General features: G+C 33.9%; 1 protein-coding gene across 1 annotated transcript in view; it reads right to left on the bottom strand.

Moving 5' to 3' along the window:
* Tsf3 (Transferrin 3) overlaps positions 1-18,525 on the bottom strand; it is a 69,024-nt gene that overhangs the window by 12,533 nt on the left and 37,966 nt on the right. Inside the window, exons 6-9 of the mRNA XM_074169706.1 lie at positions 12,969-13,260; positions 12,605-12,765; positions 7,285-7,525; positions 1,267-1,664 (exon numbers count right to left, since the gene is read on the bottom strand). Of these exons, the coding sequence (XP_074025807.1) occupies positions 1,267-1,664; positions 7,285-7,525; positions 12,605-12,765; positions 12,969-13,260 (1,092 nt within the window). The remainder of the gene's footprint in view (positions 1-1,266; positions 1,665-7,284; positions 7,526-12,604; positions 12,766-12,968; positions 13,261-18,525) is intronic.

The raw sequence follows: 18,525 nt of genomic DNA, 5'->3' as shown, positions 1-18,525 counted from the left end.
CAGGTCAACTTATACCAACAGTTTACATATAAGTACTAGAAGTTTCACTCCGATGTACCAGTTAAGCTCATATTTCAATTACAATTTTTTCAGTGACATTACCTTCAGGTAACTGCCGTCTTCCTATGCCATCGATTAGTTACCCAATCAACTTGATTTCTGAACTCATACAGGAATCATCTCATTGATAAATATTAATGTGTAAGGGCTATTATTAGGTGGAATGAATTCAAAAGCTTCAAAGGCAACTCATCGAAGTACAAAAATGTACACTTATAGTTTGGAATACTAAATGAAAACCTTGAAATATATGCATATAGTATCAGAGAAGGAAATGAAGAACATAGAAGTATAGAAACAAAGATCAAAATATGTTTTATGTAGGTATTCAGCGGAAGCCGTGATGCAAATAAAAAATGCATTTTTGAAATCTCAATATACGCTCAGTTTATAAAATCAATCATGAGAAAATAATTTTTGGCTTTCTACTAGTCCATCTTGATACAAAAAATGGGGAAATCATCATTATCACACTTCTTTCGTACAATAATACTCCATACAAATCAAGATAATTTGTGTATAGAAAACCATTAATGGCTTCACAAGTAATGTTGGTTGCAGAACAATCTATTTTTCATATTAGGTGTCCTGATAAATTGACTGAAACTATTGAAAGCAACACTGACATGGGTATCGATCGGCTCTTTCGTAAAAAAACTATACTATCTTATGTTTCTTTTCAATAAGTGCAAGATATGGAAAACTGTGTGATGTTCTGTTCTTCATAAGTTTGAGTTGAATTCGAAACATTCGTTACGCGATACTGGATACTGGATATTAAGAGGTATTCAGAACTTTCGGAACTAGAAAAATCACAGGAAGAGCTCAATTGATCTAATAATTATGAAACAATTACAAACCAACCAACTTCCTAAAATTGAGATTTTCAAAGCAAATACGGTTTGATAAATATCTTAAGCCTCATTTTTTCTAATGAAAACAAAAGGGTATTAATCATCTGAATTAGTTCCTCATATTTTATTTTGGCCTTCTTAATAGAAAACTTGAGATTCTTAAACTTTCATCTTCATTGAAATAATTGAGTACAGAACAATTATATTAATGAAATAGATAGTATCGATTGTATTCATACAATATTTGTAGCTCAATGTTAATATCTTGTATCCAGTTACCCAATTATTCATCTCAAAAACTCCATAAAAACTTCACACAGTCATCGAACGCTATAATATCTTGAAAATTTACCTGATGTGAACTTCCTAATGGAGTTCTTAGATACAAACGCCACATCCCCAGCTTCACTAGACAAACAATGGAGAGCTCCAAACTCGCCGTTGAAGTCTTCTTGCTGACAGAGTTTCTTCAGATTTCCGCCCTCCTTTTCCGGTAGGCCGGGTGTACAACTCGGCCCAAAAAAGCTGGCCATTTCTTGGTCTAGTGGACAGTATTTGATCAACTTCTTAGAGAAGAGTGTGTTTTTAACGGTATTCCATGCTACACCGTCGTACACTGGGAAGCAGGCTTTTTTTCCACGAAAATCTTCGAAGCTGTTGATGTTCGCACCTTGACGAGTGACAGCAACAGTGAGGTATTTCTCCGATTCGAGTACCGTTTCGTAGAAGAGGGTTTTCAAATTGTATTTTCTGGAAATACAGGGTAATTAATGATGATGCTTGATTCGTAAGAGTTCAAAGAGGAATTGAGTATGTGAAATTGCGAGAAAAAGATATTTTAGATTTATTTGAATACTAATTCTTTTAAAATATTTCAATAACAAAAACTAATCAATATGTGTGGTCTTCGTCAAGAAGTATTCGGAGACTATGTGCAAAAATATGCATGAAGCAGGTCAACAATTGTTTTTATCGACATCAAAAGGACATAGCTATAGAAAAGTCTTCGTCCACATTCTGAGCTTATCTGTTCCTGAGCAAATTTGAATTAGAAGCATTACTTTCCACGGACTTAGTGATTTTTACACAAAAAACTATACGGTGGAAGATTTTATTTCGACTCTCAGGAAGAGAGCCAAATATTGATATAACATATCACTACATAGTATAAAAGGAAATCTTTTTCCGCTGTCTTCGTGAATCTTCGTTGATATTTAGCTTTTCAAAAAGACAATGATTCAAAATTCACTGTTGTTTCATATAAACCAAAATTTACTATTGGATTAGATCTCAAGGAGTTATACATAAAAGAAGCTTTCAAAACTGCACGCTCACTTCACCAAATGTTGAGTAACTCTCAAGACAAGATTTTGGAAACTAAAATACATTTTTTATTGCAAATAAAAAAATATTTTTCAGTTGTATAAACACGGTTAACTCGTCTACCAATTGACAATTAGTCTACTTTATAATCATATATATTGCAAGAAAATAATGGCAGATGGTGAAATGTTGGTAGAAGTTATTAATTTTTTTGCAAGTTCATTCGCGTCTGCTTAATCTTAAATCATTGCCAATTTGTCTGCCAACAGTTGTCGCAGTACATTTTAATTATGGAACTGTATTACGTTCAAGAGACAGACGGTAAAAAATGGTTAAGAGACACTGTAAAAAAAAATTAATTAACTTATGCCTAAAAATTATTAATACACCGGCAAACCGTCTGCCTTGTGAAAATTCGTTCATTTCATGCCACTGTTAGTCTAAGCTATGCTTGGCAGACATTAAAAATTGATTTTAGTCAACCATTTTTTTGAATAAATGAAAAATTTATGCTTTAGCCAGAACACCATTCAACCGTCTGCCAATTTTTTTTTGGTTGCGTAACCTAGCCTTCCAGTCGCATGAATGACAGACAGTAAAATGGTAGTCTAAGAAGCTTTTCTTATGCAAACTAGAGTTAATGTTTATACATGTGTAACATGGAAAAAAAAATCGTTCAACACATAATATTGTTGCTTGTGTCTGTAAATATGTCCTCTGAAAAAGGCAGACGGTAAAAAATGGGGCCAAAATTTTTGTCACGGGCTCCCGATCTATATTCCTAATTACTTTTTTCTTCTCTGAGATGAATTCAATGTTTTATTAATTCGCTAAATATTCACAATATACATATACAAATATTTGAATGGAATCTGTGAATTCAATTCGATTTCAACATTTTCAGAAAATGCTGCATTTATTTGTTTGCCACCTATCAAAGTTGTAAAGTCGATTGTCATTTTTTTTTGACGATTTTGCAAAGAAGCGGGAGAAGAAACACAAAACTCAATATGGCAACAATCGAGAGACGTCTAGGACAGAGAATATGACAAGTTACCTGATTACAAATTACGATAGCAGGTTTACAGGAAAAATACTTTTAAACATCTCAAAAACTCTTCATTTACTTATTTTCTTGTGTATTATGATCTTCAAAAAATCGTTCTTGCTACAGGGAATGAAACTAACGAAAAACAGAAGAACTGAGAAATATAATCTATATGAATCACCAGAAAGATTCCAAAATTTTCTAACGATATTCTGTGAGCCAACATTTGATTTTTAACGACACGACAACAAATTTTACTGAAAAATCGTATAGCTTCGCTCTTGCCCAATCCTCGTTGGGTCATTCAAATCACTTTTCCATATTAGGAATTATTAGTTGCATAATTTAGTGAATATCACTTACACGTTGGAACAATAAGAAACGACCTCAAAGCAAGGTAGAGTTATATTTCCAAAAAAACAATTTGTAGAGGCAACGGAATGGATTGAATAACAACTTTCACTGACTTCTGATGAATTCGTTAAATGGAAGTGAATGATGTTTTAAATATTAAACTGGTCAAGGAATTTGTTACGTCATCACCAATTGAATGTTGTCAACAAAATTAATCTAATAATAACACCCGTGAAACACTACTCAGTTCTTTATTGCCTGATGGGTTATTTCGGTAATAGTAACGACTGGCAATGAAATAGACTGGTAGGTGAAAGTCTATTTCTTGATCTCCAAATATTTTGTTCACATCATACCAATGGTTACTAATAATTGACAATGTTAAAATGGACAATGTTGATATGAACATCTGAACACCAGTGGTTCCAACATACTGAGCAATACTTCTGTTGTTCAGTCAAATCATCAATATTTTAAAAAAATATTGAAACTCTTGCCCATTAAACATCTTATATACATTTCGTAGAATGTAATATTTCATACTGAAAGCTTAAATCATAAGGTAACTGATAATGGAACAAGAGACTATGGAATACGTTTCAAAACGTACGATAAAATAGAAAATTGAATATTTGATTTGAAAACACTTGTCGAACTAGTCACAATATAACTCATCTGTTGGCCACGAATAATAATTTATGTATGTCCTCCAAGAATACAATTCCAAATATTCACCTGTCTCAACTACACAAATACCTACAGACCGGTAAGTAAGGTCATTTATTACTTATTCAAACTGTTGTGGAATCTACAACTCAATCAGAATATTTGGTTGATTCTCCATGTGTCTTCTTCCGGGAATGAAAACTAACATTTTGACAATCCAAGTGCCAATCGATTAACGAAAAATATCAAACCCGATAAACGTACCAAACATATTTATGTAAAATGCCATTCAATTAAAAAACCGGATTTGATGTTGTGTGATACGAATCGCAAGTTAAAAGGTAAGACCCCGTTAATCCTTAACTCGCACAAGATGTCGACTTTATGAGGGTTGTAGTTCATGAGGCGGTGACAGCTGGTTAACGAAAAAACAGATTTTAAAAAGTTTCAACTGATTGTTGTGTTTTTGTAGCTATCTGATATCTTCACAAAAGCTATGTCGAGAAATGTGATTGTATGTCTTCCATAAAATTCTGGGTGTGTTAAAATATGGAGCTACTTTGATAACTGATTTCTGTTTTAGATAGGGTCATTCTGTATGATGTCTTTCGTATTAAGAGTTGGATTGTACTTATTTATCAAATAGGAACTTTTACAAATCCTGATTATGCTGCATTCTGAAACAAACATGATAGCATTGTCTTCTGGTGATACCGATTGGTTTCTTCAAATTCCTACCGCTTTGGCATTGAAAAAATGGATTATTCAAACACCAATTTGCAGAATTTGTCAAATTTCTGTTGGGAAGCGGCTACTTCCTTGGATGATACCATTACGGATAATACCATACTCCAAAATATTTCTCGTACCATTAGTATGTACTCTCCTAGATACAGATATCAGGCTGTTAGATTGCAGCAAGTCAACATTATTCTAATAATTCTACACAAATATCAAAATTTGAGAAACGTGAAACATGAAAACAACCCTCAATAATGTTCTAGTAACTGACTGTCAAAAGTTAGATTGCAGCAAGTCAACATTATTCTAATAATTCTACACAAATATCGACATATCAAAGTTAGAGAAACGTGAAAAATATAAACAATCCTTAAAAATTTTCCAGCAACTGGCTGTAAAAAGTTAGATTGCAGCACAACGTTATTCTAATAATTCTACACAAATATAAACATAACAAAATTTGAGAAACGTGAAAAATAAAAATGAAATTTAATGATATTCTAGCAATTTTTTTTATTGTATTTTTGAGCATTTTATAGATTCAACTACTCTGATAATATCTTGTTTGATAACAAGAACTTCAGAATATTGCAAAACAAAAGTCTAGAAATCCGCGACGTAAGGTAGATATTTCATGATAGAATATGAAATAATAATAGAAAAATTGTTGAATTTGAAAAATTGATCAGGGGATTTTTTTATTCATTCTCGATTTGTTGCAATTAATATTACTGAAGTTTTATCTCAACACCGAATCGTTATTCTAACACCTCGACACGTGTTTCGATCTTCAAGAGGAAGATTGAACTTTCTCTTGAAGATGATCACTTGGTAATCGAAACACGTGTCAAAGTGTTGAAATAACGATTTGATGTTGGGATAAAACTCCAATAATATTCATTACTACACTAAAGGTTCCAAACAGTACATCACAAGTCGATTTGTTGCAATTGTGACAATTTCTTTCAGTAGTTTGTTTTTAGCATTTTCTAGGAAGCTGAAATATTAGAGTTGCTTGGTAACCAATCCAGAAATTGTGATCCCCAATAGTAGGTCTGAATTGAGTGGGTCTATTCGACCCTCCACCGCAACCCATAGGGGTTTATTGTGGCTCACACCTATTCACACTCGGCCAAATAAACCCAGCTTCTTAACGAAGCCAATTAGTTTGTATGGCGAGTGGTCTTTCAGGTCAGATGGTGAGAGTATGGATCTGCCTAACTCAAAGAACACACTGTCTTCCAACAGTCCAAGTCTCTACATGTGATGATTCAAATGACAGGAACCTGTAAGAAGGCCTGTTAGACATCGTAGTTCATCCCTATTGTAGTCCAACAACTGTTTGGAATAAACGCCTTGGAGTGAGCCAATCCTGGAAGATTCTGTCAAAAGTCCATAACTCTCCTTGCCATCCAGGTGTTAAGCGTTTGTTTGGCAAAGCCCAAATCGATGCAAATGACAGGTTCTGGTCCAATGAAGCCGCTTGCAGCACCCTCCTTTGCAAGAGAGTCAACAGCTTCATTGCTTTCAAGGCCAGTATGGCCAGGAATCCAGACCAGAGACAATCTGTTTAGTATTCCTGTCGAGGAGAGTCTTTTTTGGCAGTTTGCTACCAATTTAGACGTTGCTCGGTGGGAGCGAAGAGCTTCCAACGCCGCTTGACTGTCCGAGAATATTTTGTGAGTGAGGTTGGATTTATCCAATCTCTCCGCACACAATTCAATAGCGTAAATTTCCGCTTGAAAAACAGTCGCATAAGTTCCTAGGCAGGTAGATAACTCTGTTCTGGGTCTGCGACTGAAAACACCTGCACCAGAACCGGAAGGTGTTTTTGATCCATCTGTGAACCAACAATTATCTGCTCTTAATATTCCCTTCTCCCGCAGGATCCAGTAGTACCCGAGAGCCTTATGATGGAACTTTGATTTGAAATACGCGCGATATATTTTTACCAGGGTATTTGTTGAATGTTCATGTCATCATTCTGGTGTAACTGTATCACCTAGTTGTGATGTACTTTTTGGAATATTCGGCGTAGTAATGAATATTACTGGAGTTTTTCCCCAACACCAAACCTTTTTTAACACCTCGACATGTGTTTCGATCACCAAGTGATCATCAAGTGATCATCAAAGTGATTATCTTCAATTAAGCTCCAGTAATATTCATTATGTATCACTTATTTCATTTATGTTCATATATGTTCATTCATCTATCCAAATATTTGGTTTATCTTACTCGACTGCTTCATGGACCATATCAGGAGGAACCATCACAACATCTGCGGCGTTCATATTGATAGCCATCATACAATGAGTTGTGTTATCAGCTTTGATACACTCCAAATCTGGTTCCACTCCATATACTCCCGCAGACTCTCGCATCCATGAACATTTCGCATTTTCAATTATGGATGTTGTGCAAATTCTGATTGTTCTCGGTGGATGGCATCCTGAGAAACTGTTTGCACTGAGGTAACCTAAAACAAAAACGGCTTGAATGAAACTTTTCTCTATAGGAATCAAGTAGGTTAGGAATGAAAACGAATAAAAGAAATTGAAATCGAATTACATAGAAATCGCGAATCAGAAAACGCATATTCAACATTATTCACATTCTATAATTAGCAAGCAGTGCTTTTATTGAGTGATAGAACAGAAAAAGCTTGTAACATTCGCTGATGCAGAGGAAGTAAATGGTTTAAATTATAAGTTTATAGGAAGTGTTTATTTTTTCAAATAACGATAATGTTTCAAAAATATTTTTCTAGCTAGCTCGAATTCAAAAGATATTGTCTCCAGCTTTGAGTATCAACTGTATTTAAACTTGAAAGATTTATTGGGTGATTGTTCCCGATGAATTTGATGAACAATACGACTGACACTGCAATTGAAAGCTTACTACATTCGTTCATTTTTTTACATCTATACCAGTAAACCAAGAATCTTCAGATACTCTCGAAATGTTCATCAGTGCCATTGATACATTTTATAAAAAATATCATAGCGTTCTGACGATACATTGAATCAATATATCCTAAGCATTATATAAATGGCAAAGTCAGAGATATCTAGAGCTCAGATATAGATTGATGCAAAAACATCGGGCATTATTGAAGAAAGAATTCACTTTCCAGATAAATGAAGAATACTTTGAAATTTTTAAAACAGAACATGATTCACCAAAATTGACAGACATGGTGCTATTACTAAGATAACGAATGCGTTGCCGTCAATTCTCAGTAAAAACTCACATTCACAAATGAAACAGGACATGGAATTGAAACATCAGAAAAAATCCCAGTTCATACTGAGTCTTATCATTTTCCTCATTGTCATAAAGCAAAAGACAATAATCAAATCCGGAAACTGTCAAATGACGGAATAATACGACCATCATCATCTGCTTGAAGCAGCCCAATATGGGTTATACCAAAGAAAACGGATGCCTCTGGAAAAAATAGAGCATAGTTGTTGACTATCATAAGCTGAACAAGAAAATAATTGACGATAGATATCTGAATCCAAGCATCGACGACATATTGAACAAATTAGAAAAATTCAACAACGGAAACCCATCCATGATCTCGAAGACGATAATATTTATTATGTATTATAGGTGCAAACATATCAACAGCAAGCCGAATATATAAACTAATCTGTCGTCCACTTATGGAATACTCGCACCCACTGTTTCTCAATATCAAACAAAGGGCTTTGAAAACAATTAAAGTATCTGAAACAAATGCCATAAGTTACATAACAAGATTAAGGCATCCCAATAACCAATAACCCCAAAAACAACCCTCCAAACCCTCTGCTGTACCAACTCACTAGTATTATCCCTACCGAGGAAAGACTACCGTAATTTACTCGGAAGTTTGTTAGAAAAAACAACAATATAGATATCATTAGAAAGTATGCTGTGACAAGAAACCCCCATGCAAGAGTACGACATTGACCACCTAACAGAAACACTGTTATTTTTATTTTCATATAAATATTTTTTTATATTGTGAATAAGCTGTTATTTCAAAGCAATTTTGTTACACGGGCAAAAGGACTTCGGTCGATAGCCAGTTGAGCAAAATTGTAATTTTGTTCAATAAATTACAATTATTATTATTATTTATTATTATTGTATATTTTTATTTCTATCATGGTTTTGATTGTCTTATATTATTTGAATTCCAAATACTTAAATAGTTTTAATGAATGCCTTAAAGAACAAGTTAATGTCCGAAATTTACTTAGAAAGTACTGATGAAAATAATGGCAATGTATCATTTTCATCTTAGGGATGTAGAAGTAATGTATATAAAATCCCCCTTTTTGCTTGCACATCAACAAACAAAATGTTGCGTGTAATTAGGTTACAAAAGTATCCCATCTTTACGGGCCAGTTCTGTCAATAGCTTCGTAAGAGTAACATCTTGAATAGTAAACGAAAGTCATTTTTGTGTAATGTTAATGTAATGTAATGTTAGAGAAGTCATCAGATCAATTTGATACAAATGTTAATGTAATGTAATGCTAGAGAAGTCATCAGATCAACTTGATACAAATGTTCATCGGAAGAAAACACATACAAATATCTTCACTATACATCAAATCATCATGCGAGTGTTCAAAAAGGTATAATTAATTGCCTTTACAAAAGAGCTAAAACGATATGCAATTCAACTGAAAATCTCAATAAAGAAATATTATTAATTACATCTGTTTTGAAAGATAACGCTTATCCAGATTCGTTCATAAATTCAACGATAAATGCAATAGAAAATAAAGAGTCAATCATAAACCAAACGAACTTAAAAACAGCTTCACAAATTCAACAACATCCAACTAAACAATTACCGACTCAACATCCACCGACACCTTTCACAACTAACGTTATACCTTACATTTCAAGACTATCTGAAGAAATAAGACGAATTGGAAATAGGTATGATGTTAGAACTACTTCCAAAACAAAAAATACACTGAGATCTATACTCACACATACAAAACCCAACAACACTGAAGAAAAAACAAAAAATTGTATTTGTAAAATACCTTGTTCTTGTGGTAAAAGTTACATTGGTGAAACCTCAAGATCATTGGAAGTGCGTGAAAATGAACATCGAGATTATTGACAGGATCAAAATTATCAGAACACATTTTGAAATCAGACGGTGAACATCGGGTGGAATGGAATAGGACAAGAATGATTACCAATGAGCCTCATTCTAAGAGACGTAAGCTAAAAGAATCAGCGTATATTCTCATGTCTGGAGAAAATTGTATCTCGAATAGCTCCTTAGAAATAGACCGTACTTGGCTACCTATCTTGAAGAAAACTTTGGATAGTGGCGAAATGCCAACAAACTGATATCGGAGAGTACCTTGTAATACATCGAATGTTTCAGTTGTCAATCAAAAACATTGACATAATTTCATATTTCAAAACTTCTTTGACATCTGTCGAAGAAGTAAAGAAATGAAATATCAAAAAAGAAATAACTGCGAATATATTCGAATTTTTTATCCATTTCTGAAGACGGAGGCAGATTTTGGCCTCCGAAACGTAAAAGATAAGTATTATTTCTTAATATTTTTTTTGATAGGCAAAATTGTTAAATACGACAAGTTACTGATAAATAGAAGATTTTTCTTTGTGAAATATACTTTGATTTTTACGCAGTAACTCATCGGGGTAAACTTAAAAGTTTGCCCTTCTACACTTGTATAAAGTTACCCATTCTAATTTTTATATTTTTCAGATTTTAGAAGGTAACAAATACCCAAAAAAGTTCGATGAAAAATCTTCAATAGAGTCTGTTAATCTAATTAAAGTATTTTCAAAAAGTGGTTCCTGTGGCGTGAACTTACAATTCGAATGCTATCGGTATGAAATTGGGAGCAGACAAATATAAAACGATATATCTCAAAACAGACCGATGTACGGTGAGCATGTGCAGTTCATAGATGAAAGCATTCTACATCATCTGGGGTGGAAATCACTTCCAAGAACTGAATACTTCGACATATCTGGTCATCGGAATTGTCGGGAGAAAACAATCACTTCCAAAAACTGAATATGTTGACAGATGTGGTCATCGGAACTGTCGGGAGAGAACAATGTTGCTTCCACGAACATGCTTGCCGTTCCGATCTTACTCTACTCTTTTGAGTAGTTGGCTGGCGCCAGCAAAGTCTTCAAGAGTTCGGATCCTCTCATGGTGACGATCGTAAAAAAAAATCGCTTGTACATTTCTCTTCAAGACAGCTGCCCAAGGGGCCGATGAACTTGGTTTTATTTTCGACACTGAACGCGGTGACTACAATTCTGTCACTGAATTGTTGTTGAACATGTATAAGCATGTTCTGGGAGTATATCTAACATATGCGATTTCAGCGTATATCCACGGAAATAACGTGGCCCTTATTATGCTCCATCATCAACTTCGGCTCTCCTTTGGAATTGACGAGACACCGGTGTTGCCGTATGCTCCGGGAGATATTGAATCCGTTGTGAATAATAAGAGGTGCCAAATTCATTGAAACTACTCAGGGCAATAATCGCCTGGATCGATTACAGCAAGGAATTCTAGAAAACATGACATGAACACTTTGTGCATTTGATCAGACGCCTTGCGATACCAAACCGAGTAGTAAGATGTCTTGAAACAACTGATATCACTCTAGAAGACTCGCTCTACCTTAATATCCGGTGAAACTGGAGTCAGTTTCAGACGGGATGTATTTCAAGGGGATTTCATTAGCTGCGGCATCCGGCGAAACCATAATATAACTGATTCATTCAATATGAATAACTCAAGCTCTATACTTCTGGAGAAGACTAGACGCATGTATCGGTATGAATTTCGGAACACAAAAATATGCAGTAATCCATATCGAAAGAGGACGATTTTTTTAGGACAAAACACAAGTACTATAGGAAAATTCTTAAACTGCTCTCAGAGCGGTGCTTGTGCGAAAGTAGCGATTCACATTGGATTTGGATCGCTGAAAATTGTATCCATTTGGAAAAACGTTAACAGGATGTGTTGCTCACGAAGAGAATGTGCAGTTGGTGGTTGAAGGTGTCGTACATCATCTGGATGACGAAGAGACGTATACTTACTTCGGAGTGGAACATTGCCACTTCGATGAGGTAACTTTTATAAAGAACTCTTTCCGCGAATAATGCATGGGATCTTCTTCAGCAATATTGATGATCTCGACTTAATAAAGCACCTGACATTCGTTTTTCCCAGGTCGAATGGGCTGAATTCGGAAAAAAAAGGATGATGTTTTTTATACCGTAAACACGTGACAGGTTACCTTACGCTCCAGACCATGTTGAACGCTTTCAGAATGTTACAAAATGTTTTGCTGGAATATTCCAGCCCTAATCTCTTCATAATCACATTCTTCAAGTAAAAACGGGAACCATTTTCCATATGAACCCATATGAACCGGGTCGTGTCTCTATTATCATTTTATAAGTGATTTAAACAAGTATTTAGAGAACATTTTTGAATTTCGATAACTCCACTGTTATGCAAGAGATTTACCTGTAGCCCGATCCAGATAGCTTTCAATCGGTTCCAGTGTTGGCAACTTGAAGAAATTTGTATAAGATGTCTCGATGAGGTTTAATAAACTGAACTTCCAGGTGTTTTGATCCTTATGTGATAGCGATGATACCAGCTTCTGAATCTCATCAGCCTTTTCTCTGAAATTCAATTATTGTTCAGAGACTCTATAATGGTTGAGTATTCGAAAGAGAAATATATCTTTCTCATTTAATAACTGAAAATATTTTGAATATATAGTACGGGACTTAGAGCAAGCAGATAAGTAAACATCATTTTTCAATTTGAAAAAGAACAGGATTTATAGTTTTATTTAGTATTGATTGAAGTGATCTATTCATACCTTTTTGCAGCTACAACAGGCCATGGTTTCACCACCCAAACACAAGGTTTGCTACTATTAACTGGAATTATGGAGTCATCGGGGCACAAAAAGCTATATCTTTCCGGAGTTGCTTCGGCGCTTCCTGCAACTAATCCAAAGTGCGATTTGACGTCATCTAGTCGTGCCCAGCTAATATCTCCAGCACCATCAGTCAAACAGAGAAGTGATCCTCGTCTTCCCCAGTACTTATCGTGAGTAGTACATCTTCCGGGAGATCCGCAAAGTTCGCAGAGTTGTGGATATTTTTCCTCTGAAATAAGCGTTTCAAGTAAATAAACACAATCGATTATTCATCAGTTTTGGTGAATTGAGAAAGTGAATACATGAAATTCTATCGAGGACTCGATTTCTTTAATTAGTTGTGTCCAAGGTAGTTTGGAAGATAACATACTCATACTGAGTTTGCTGAAATAGAAAGCTTGTTATGCTTGTGACAAGGACAAGTTTGATTCTAAAACCATTGCAAAACTTTCAACTTTCCAATCGGAGGTGTCATCTTCCATTTTTTTTCGATCAAAAATGAGTTCATTGGAAACAGCTTTAGATTCACTATTTTCTGATGCTTGGCTTTCAAAAATAGGTCTACTCGAATGGAAAGTATAAAGCTCTCCCTTGTTGATAAATATGTGTGAAAAATATTTCAAAGTGATGCCCAACACTCTCGATGATGAAAAAAAATGTTTTCAAAATGATTTGAGATCAATTTTGGGTCCATTTCTAAAATTACTTATATGGAATCAAACTTTATGAACTATTGAAAAATTGTATTAAATATCCAAAATATTTCAATTCATGAAATTAAACGAGATCAGTTTTTACAACAATCGTGATGTAAATACCGTAATACGTGCTTATGATAATGTACTTTTGTTAATACAAAAATCTCATCTTACATTATTAGCCAATGACATAATTCAGTGACTCATATTGAATTTTGAATATTTAAATATGAAGAAACTATCAACAAAGTATTTCGATATTGTGGACGTATTTTTTATTTTTTCAATCTGGTTCTAGTATTGACTGAACGACAATTTGAAATGGATGAAGTAGTCGAATCATGAACGCTTTTGCATATTAGCAATGAAGTATCAATGATTTATCACAATGATATAAAAAATTTCAGATATTACAAAAACGAAGACCATCTGAAATGTGTTTGAATGTATACGGAAAGAATGAATCAAAATTCCGATAATAATAAATCGAGTATTCTTGGAAGTATTCTTGATGATGTACATCTTAATTACGTACAGGTTTGAATTGCGTACATAAAAAGGATAGAAAGAGTCGCTTCACGAGACTATGTTGCTTCACGTACACTCATCTACACAAGGTATTCATAAAGAGTCTGCAAGTTGAGAACATATCGATCTCTCAGATCACCTAATGGATTAAGCTTCCTTTTGGCACATGACGGCAACAATTCTCATCCCATTAATATGAGAAAGGAAGAGAAGTTTCGAAACTGGCCACGTATTTTCTCGTACTGAAAACTTTTCGACGTGCATTCATACAGGATTTGCAACTGTTTATAATGTATGCATACATACAGTGCATTTCTTTAATATCCCCCCCTTTAATAATTGAACGGATCAACTCAAAAAATTGAAATTTGGGATAATGAAATTATTGCATGAATACTTTATTTTGAAGTGAATATGACAGACGAAACTTTCAAGATGGCGACTGGGCGCCATCAAAGAAAAAAAAATCAAATAGAAAGGGGAGTTTTTGACACATCATTTCAAAGCTCCTGACGAATACTTCACAACTCTAGAATATGAAGTCAATATCTTCATCTACTAAAAAATGGCGGAACATTTAATAATTTCCTGAAGACGAACACATTATTATCGATATTTCTATAAATATTGCTTTTTATCTGCCATATGGCAATTCCAACAACCCGATTGAGTTTGTTAAGTTATTTTTTGTTTATAAAAACGACAAAAAATATCAGTATGACAATGATCATCATTGTTCAGTTAGAATATTCTCATTTAGTTTTCGGTTTTACTAGCTGAAAGGTACCACGTCAACAATCTCTAAAATGGTTAGTTCTCGTCCATTGGAAGAAAAAATAGAAGCGATTTTTTTATGGTGCGACGCGTAACTTTCACGAGACAGAAAGGATTTTCAATGAACGTTTTCCGAATCTTCCTATATATAGAAAATATTTGAGGGAACTTCTATCCAAATTCACAACTACCGGAAGTGTACATAACAAAAAAGCCCCAGGTCATCCGTCCACTCCGGAAGAACAGCAAGTGCAAGTGAAATGGTAGTTAATCCTGAACAGTCTACTTATTCCGTCGCGAATGTTCGTGAGGTGTCTCCTTCTACTGAGTGGAGACCTTTGAAGAGAAATAGGTATCATCCATACAAAATTAAAATGGTACAACAATCAACTGAAGATGACCCTGATCGAAGAAGATAATTCTGCGAAATCATGACGGACAACATTGCAAGGCATCCTACCTATCTTGACAATACTTGTTTCAGTGAAGAATGTACACTTTTTGTAAACGGTAATGTTCACAGACAAAATTGCCGTTATTGGAGTGACACCAACCTTCCAGGAAACACATACTCAATATCCAGAAAAAAGTAACGTGCGGGCAGGAATATTGATGGGAAACCATATTGTTGAACCTCTATTTATTGATAAATATTCAACACTCTCATCACTGAAATTGTCGAAGCGAATCCTAATGAATTCGATATGGATATTATATTCCAACAAGATGAAGCACTACCACATTACTCCAGAAAGTAACAAACTATTTAGATACTACTTTTTCCGGTCGTTGAATTGGTCGTCGAGGTCCTACGGAATGACCAGCCCACTTGGCACCTTTTTGACACCTTTGGACTTTTTTATGGGGCTATTTGAAGCAAAAGCTATACGAAACTGAACCTGCTTCAATATTGGATATACGACAGAGAATGATAAATATTTGTAGAGATATTGACGTTACTATGTTCGAAAATGTTCGGCGTGAAATATCGGATAAGCTGTTCATATGTCAAGAAGTACAAGGAAACCATTTCGAGCATCTTCTGAACAGACCTCAAGCTTATTAACTCATATTATGTAGTTGAATGTCAATGTATTCAGGCAATTATTAAAAGTTCCGCCATTTTGTAGTAGTTGAAGATATTTACATTATATTCTAGGTTTGTGGAACATTTGTCAGGAGCTTCAAAAAGGTGTGTCACAAGACCCCCTTTCCATTTCATTTTTTTTACCAGATGGCGCCCAGTCGCCATCTTGAAAGTTTCATCTATCAATTTCACTTCAAAATAAAGTATTCATGCAATAATTCCATTATCCAAAATTTCAACTTTTTGAGTTGACCCGTTCAAAAAATAAAAGGGGGGGACATTAAAGAAATGCACTGTATATTGCCAGCACACAGTGGAATGAGTATAGTACCGCGCCTCATTTTTCCATTAATCAATCAATCAATCAACAATACAGATCCAAAAATGAAAACAAGCGTAGGTAGTAAACATTGGATTTGAAACTATAGGTTTTTTTGCACTGATACACTAATTACCTGGAACAACTTCCACGTATGCTGTTTTCATTTCACTCAATCAAAAAGTTGAATAAATTGGTTTAGAATCATACTTGAAATGGAAAAAAAAGTGGGGATCATGAAATTGCATTATCTTTGTTGAAAGACAGAGATGCTGATGGGAAGGAAAATTAACACTGGTTGCCGCTTAGATTGCAACCGAATAGAAATGGATTGTTGGCAAAAAATTGCAAGTATTTTGTTGAATCTCAATGATTACATTGAATTAGATAGAAGAATTATGAAGAATACTCAAAAATATAACGAAGATAATGACATAGAACCATTTCTGAGAAAAATAAAATTCATTATCAAAACTGATCAATTCTTAAATAAAAAAGTGAAATAAATAAGTTGCTGAAAAATTCATTGCAAAAAGAGATGAAGAATATACCATTTCTTCATACCCTTTCTGATACAGAATTTTTTATGAAATTCACTTTCGAAAGTCTGTAAAAAATATGAGAGAGAATGTTTTGAGGGAAAATGTTCGCGATTCGCCAAAAAAGTGTTTGCAAACGAGACTTTTTGAACTGGGCAAATTATTATTCACCATTTTATTCACCAACCGTTTTCAATATCACTTTTGGCTTGTGACTACAAACTTCATTCGCATGAGCATGGTCACATTTCTTGCTCTTTGAATAAAATACTATTCCCAAATCACAAAAATACTGTCTCTCGTATGGAACGCCGTTTTACTTTTTATTGTCACAAATATTCATTCCTCAATTTTTCAACTAACAATTTATTTGTTTGAATTTAATTGACTCATGCATTTGTTTGACACATTAAAAACGATTGTTCGGCAAAATTTGTTCTATTTTAAATGACACTTGATTTAAAATGTTACATGAATAAAATTGTTATTTGAATAAAAAAGAGTAATGAAATAACTTGAAGCTTTTATTGATTCCGAAGAAGAATATTGTTTCAGAGTATTGGAAAATGGAACGCCAATTTATTATATATTATGCTGAAAAATAATCTATATACATATAGTTCAACTCAGCAATAAACCAACATTTTGATTTAACAATCAATGGAATGTATTATTCGAGTAAATTCAACAAACGTTTCAATTCCGCATATAATTTTGACCTTTCAATAAAATGTTAGTTATTTATATGACTGTTGAATTACAATGAATTTTTAAATTCACTTTCTAAAAGTAAGTTTGGGAATAAAATTTCAATGAATATATTTGAATGACTGTCAAAGTTTTCCATGAAACATTGTTGATAATAAAAATAGACTTTCGTTTGTCTGAAAATATAGCAAATTAACTTTCCATACTGAATATTTTTCTATGAATAATAAAGATTGTTATATCTCAATTTTATTGAAAGTGTTCAATATTTGCAACATTCACTTTGATGCATTCAATTTAAAATTTGGTTACAACTTTTGTGCAAAACATTCTCAAGCAAGTATCATTTTATTTCATCAGTCTTTGTCATCAGTCAATTGTTACATATGGCAACATGCTAGTTCATTTATAGTACGATAACACGCCGTTCAACCGTGGCGCCGAATAAAAATTATCAACAATCAATTTAATTAATGTATCACTGAAATTCAACAAACAAAATAATCCAAATCATTTCAAAGGAATATTAAAAAAAGTAAAACGGCGTGGCACGCCGTTTTACTTTCTATTGGTATTTTGTAAAAATGAATTGTTTTGATTGTTGCTTTTAGGTGATACATGAATTAAATTGATTGTTGATAATTTTTATTCGGCGCTGCGGTCGGACGGAATATTGTGTTACTGTCACTAAACTATCATGTTGCCAGATTTAAAAATTCAGCTTCTGCAAGAATCCGTTCGACGCTAGCGCCGAATTAAAATTATCAACAATCGTTTTAATTCATGTAACTATAATTATCAACAAACCATTTTATTCATGTTTCACAGAAATTATAGTAAA

Source organism: Leptinotarsa decemlineata, unplaced genomic scaffold (assembly GCF_025532065.1).
Source record: "Leptinotarsa decemlineata unplaced genomic scaffold, Ldec_3_MD MMD2_P_RNA_scaffold_5, whole genome shotgun sequence".
Lineage (NCBI taxonomy): Eukaryota > Metazoa > Arthropoda > Insecta > Coleoptera > Chrysomelidae > Leptinotarsa > Leptinotarsa decemlineata.
This window is presented reverse-complemented; position numbering and strand designations above follow the sequence as displayed.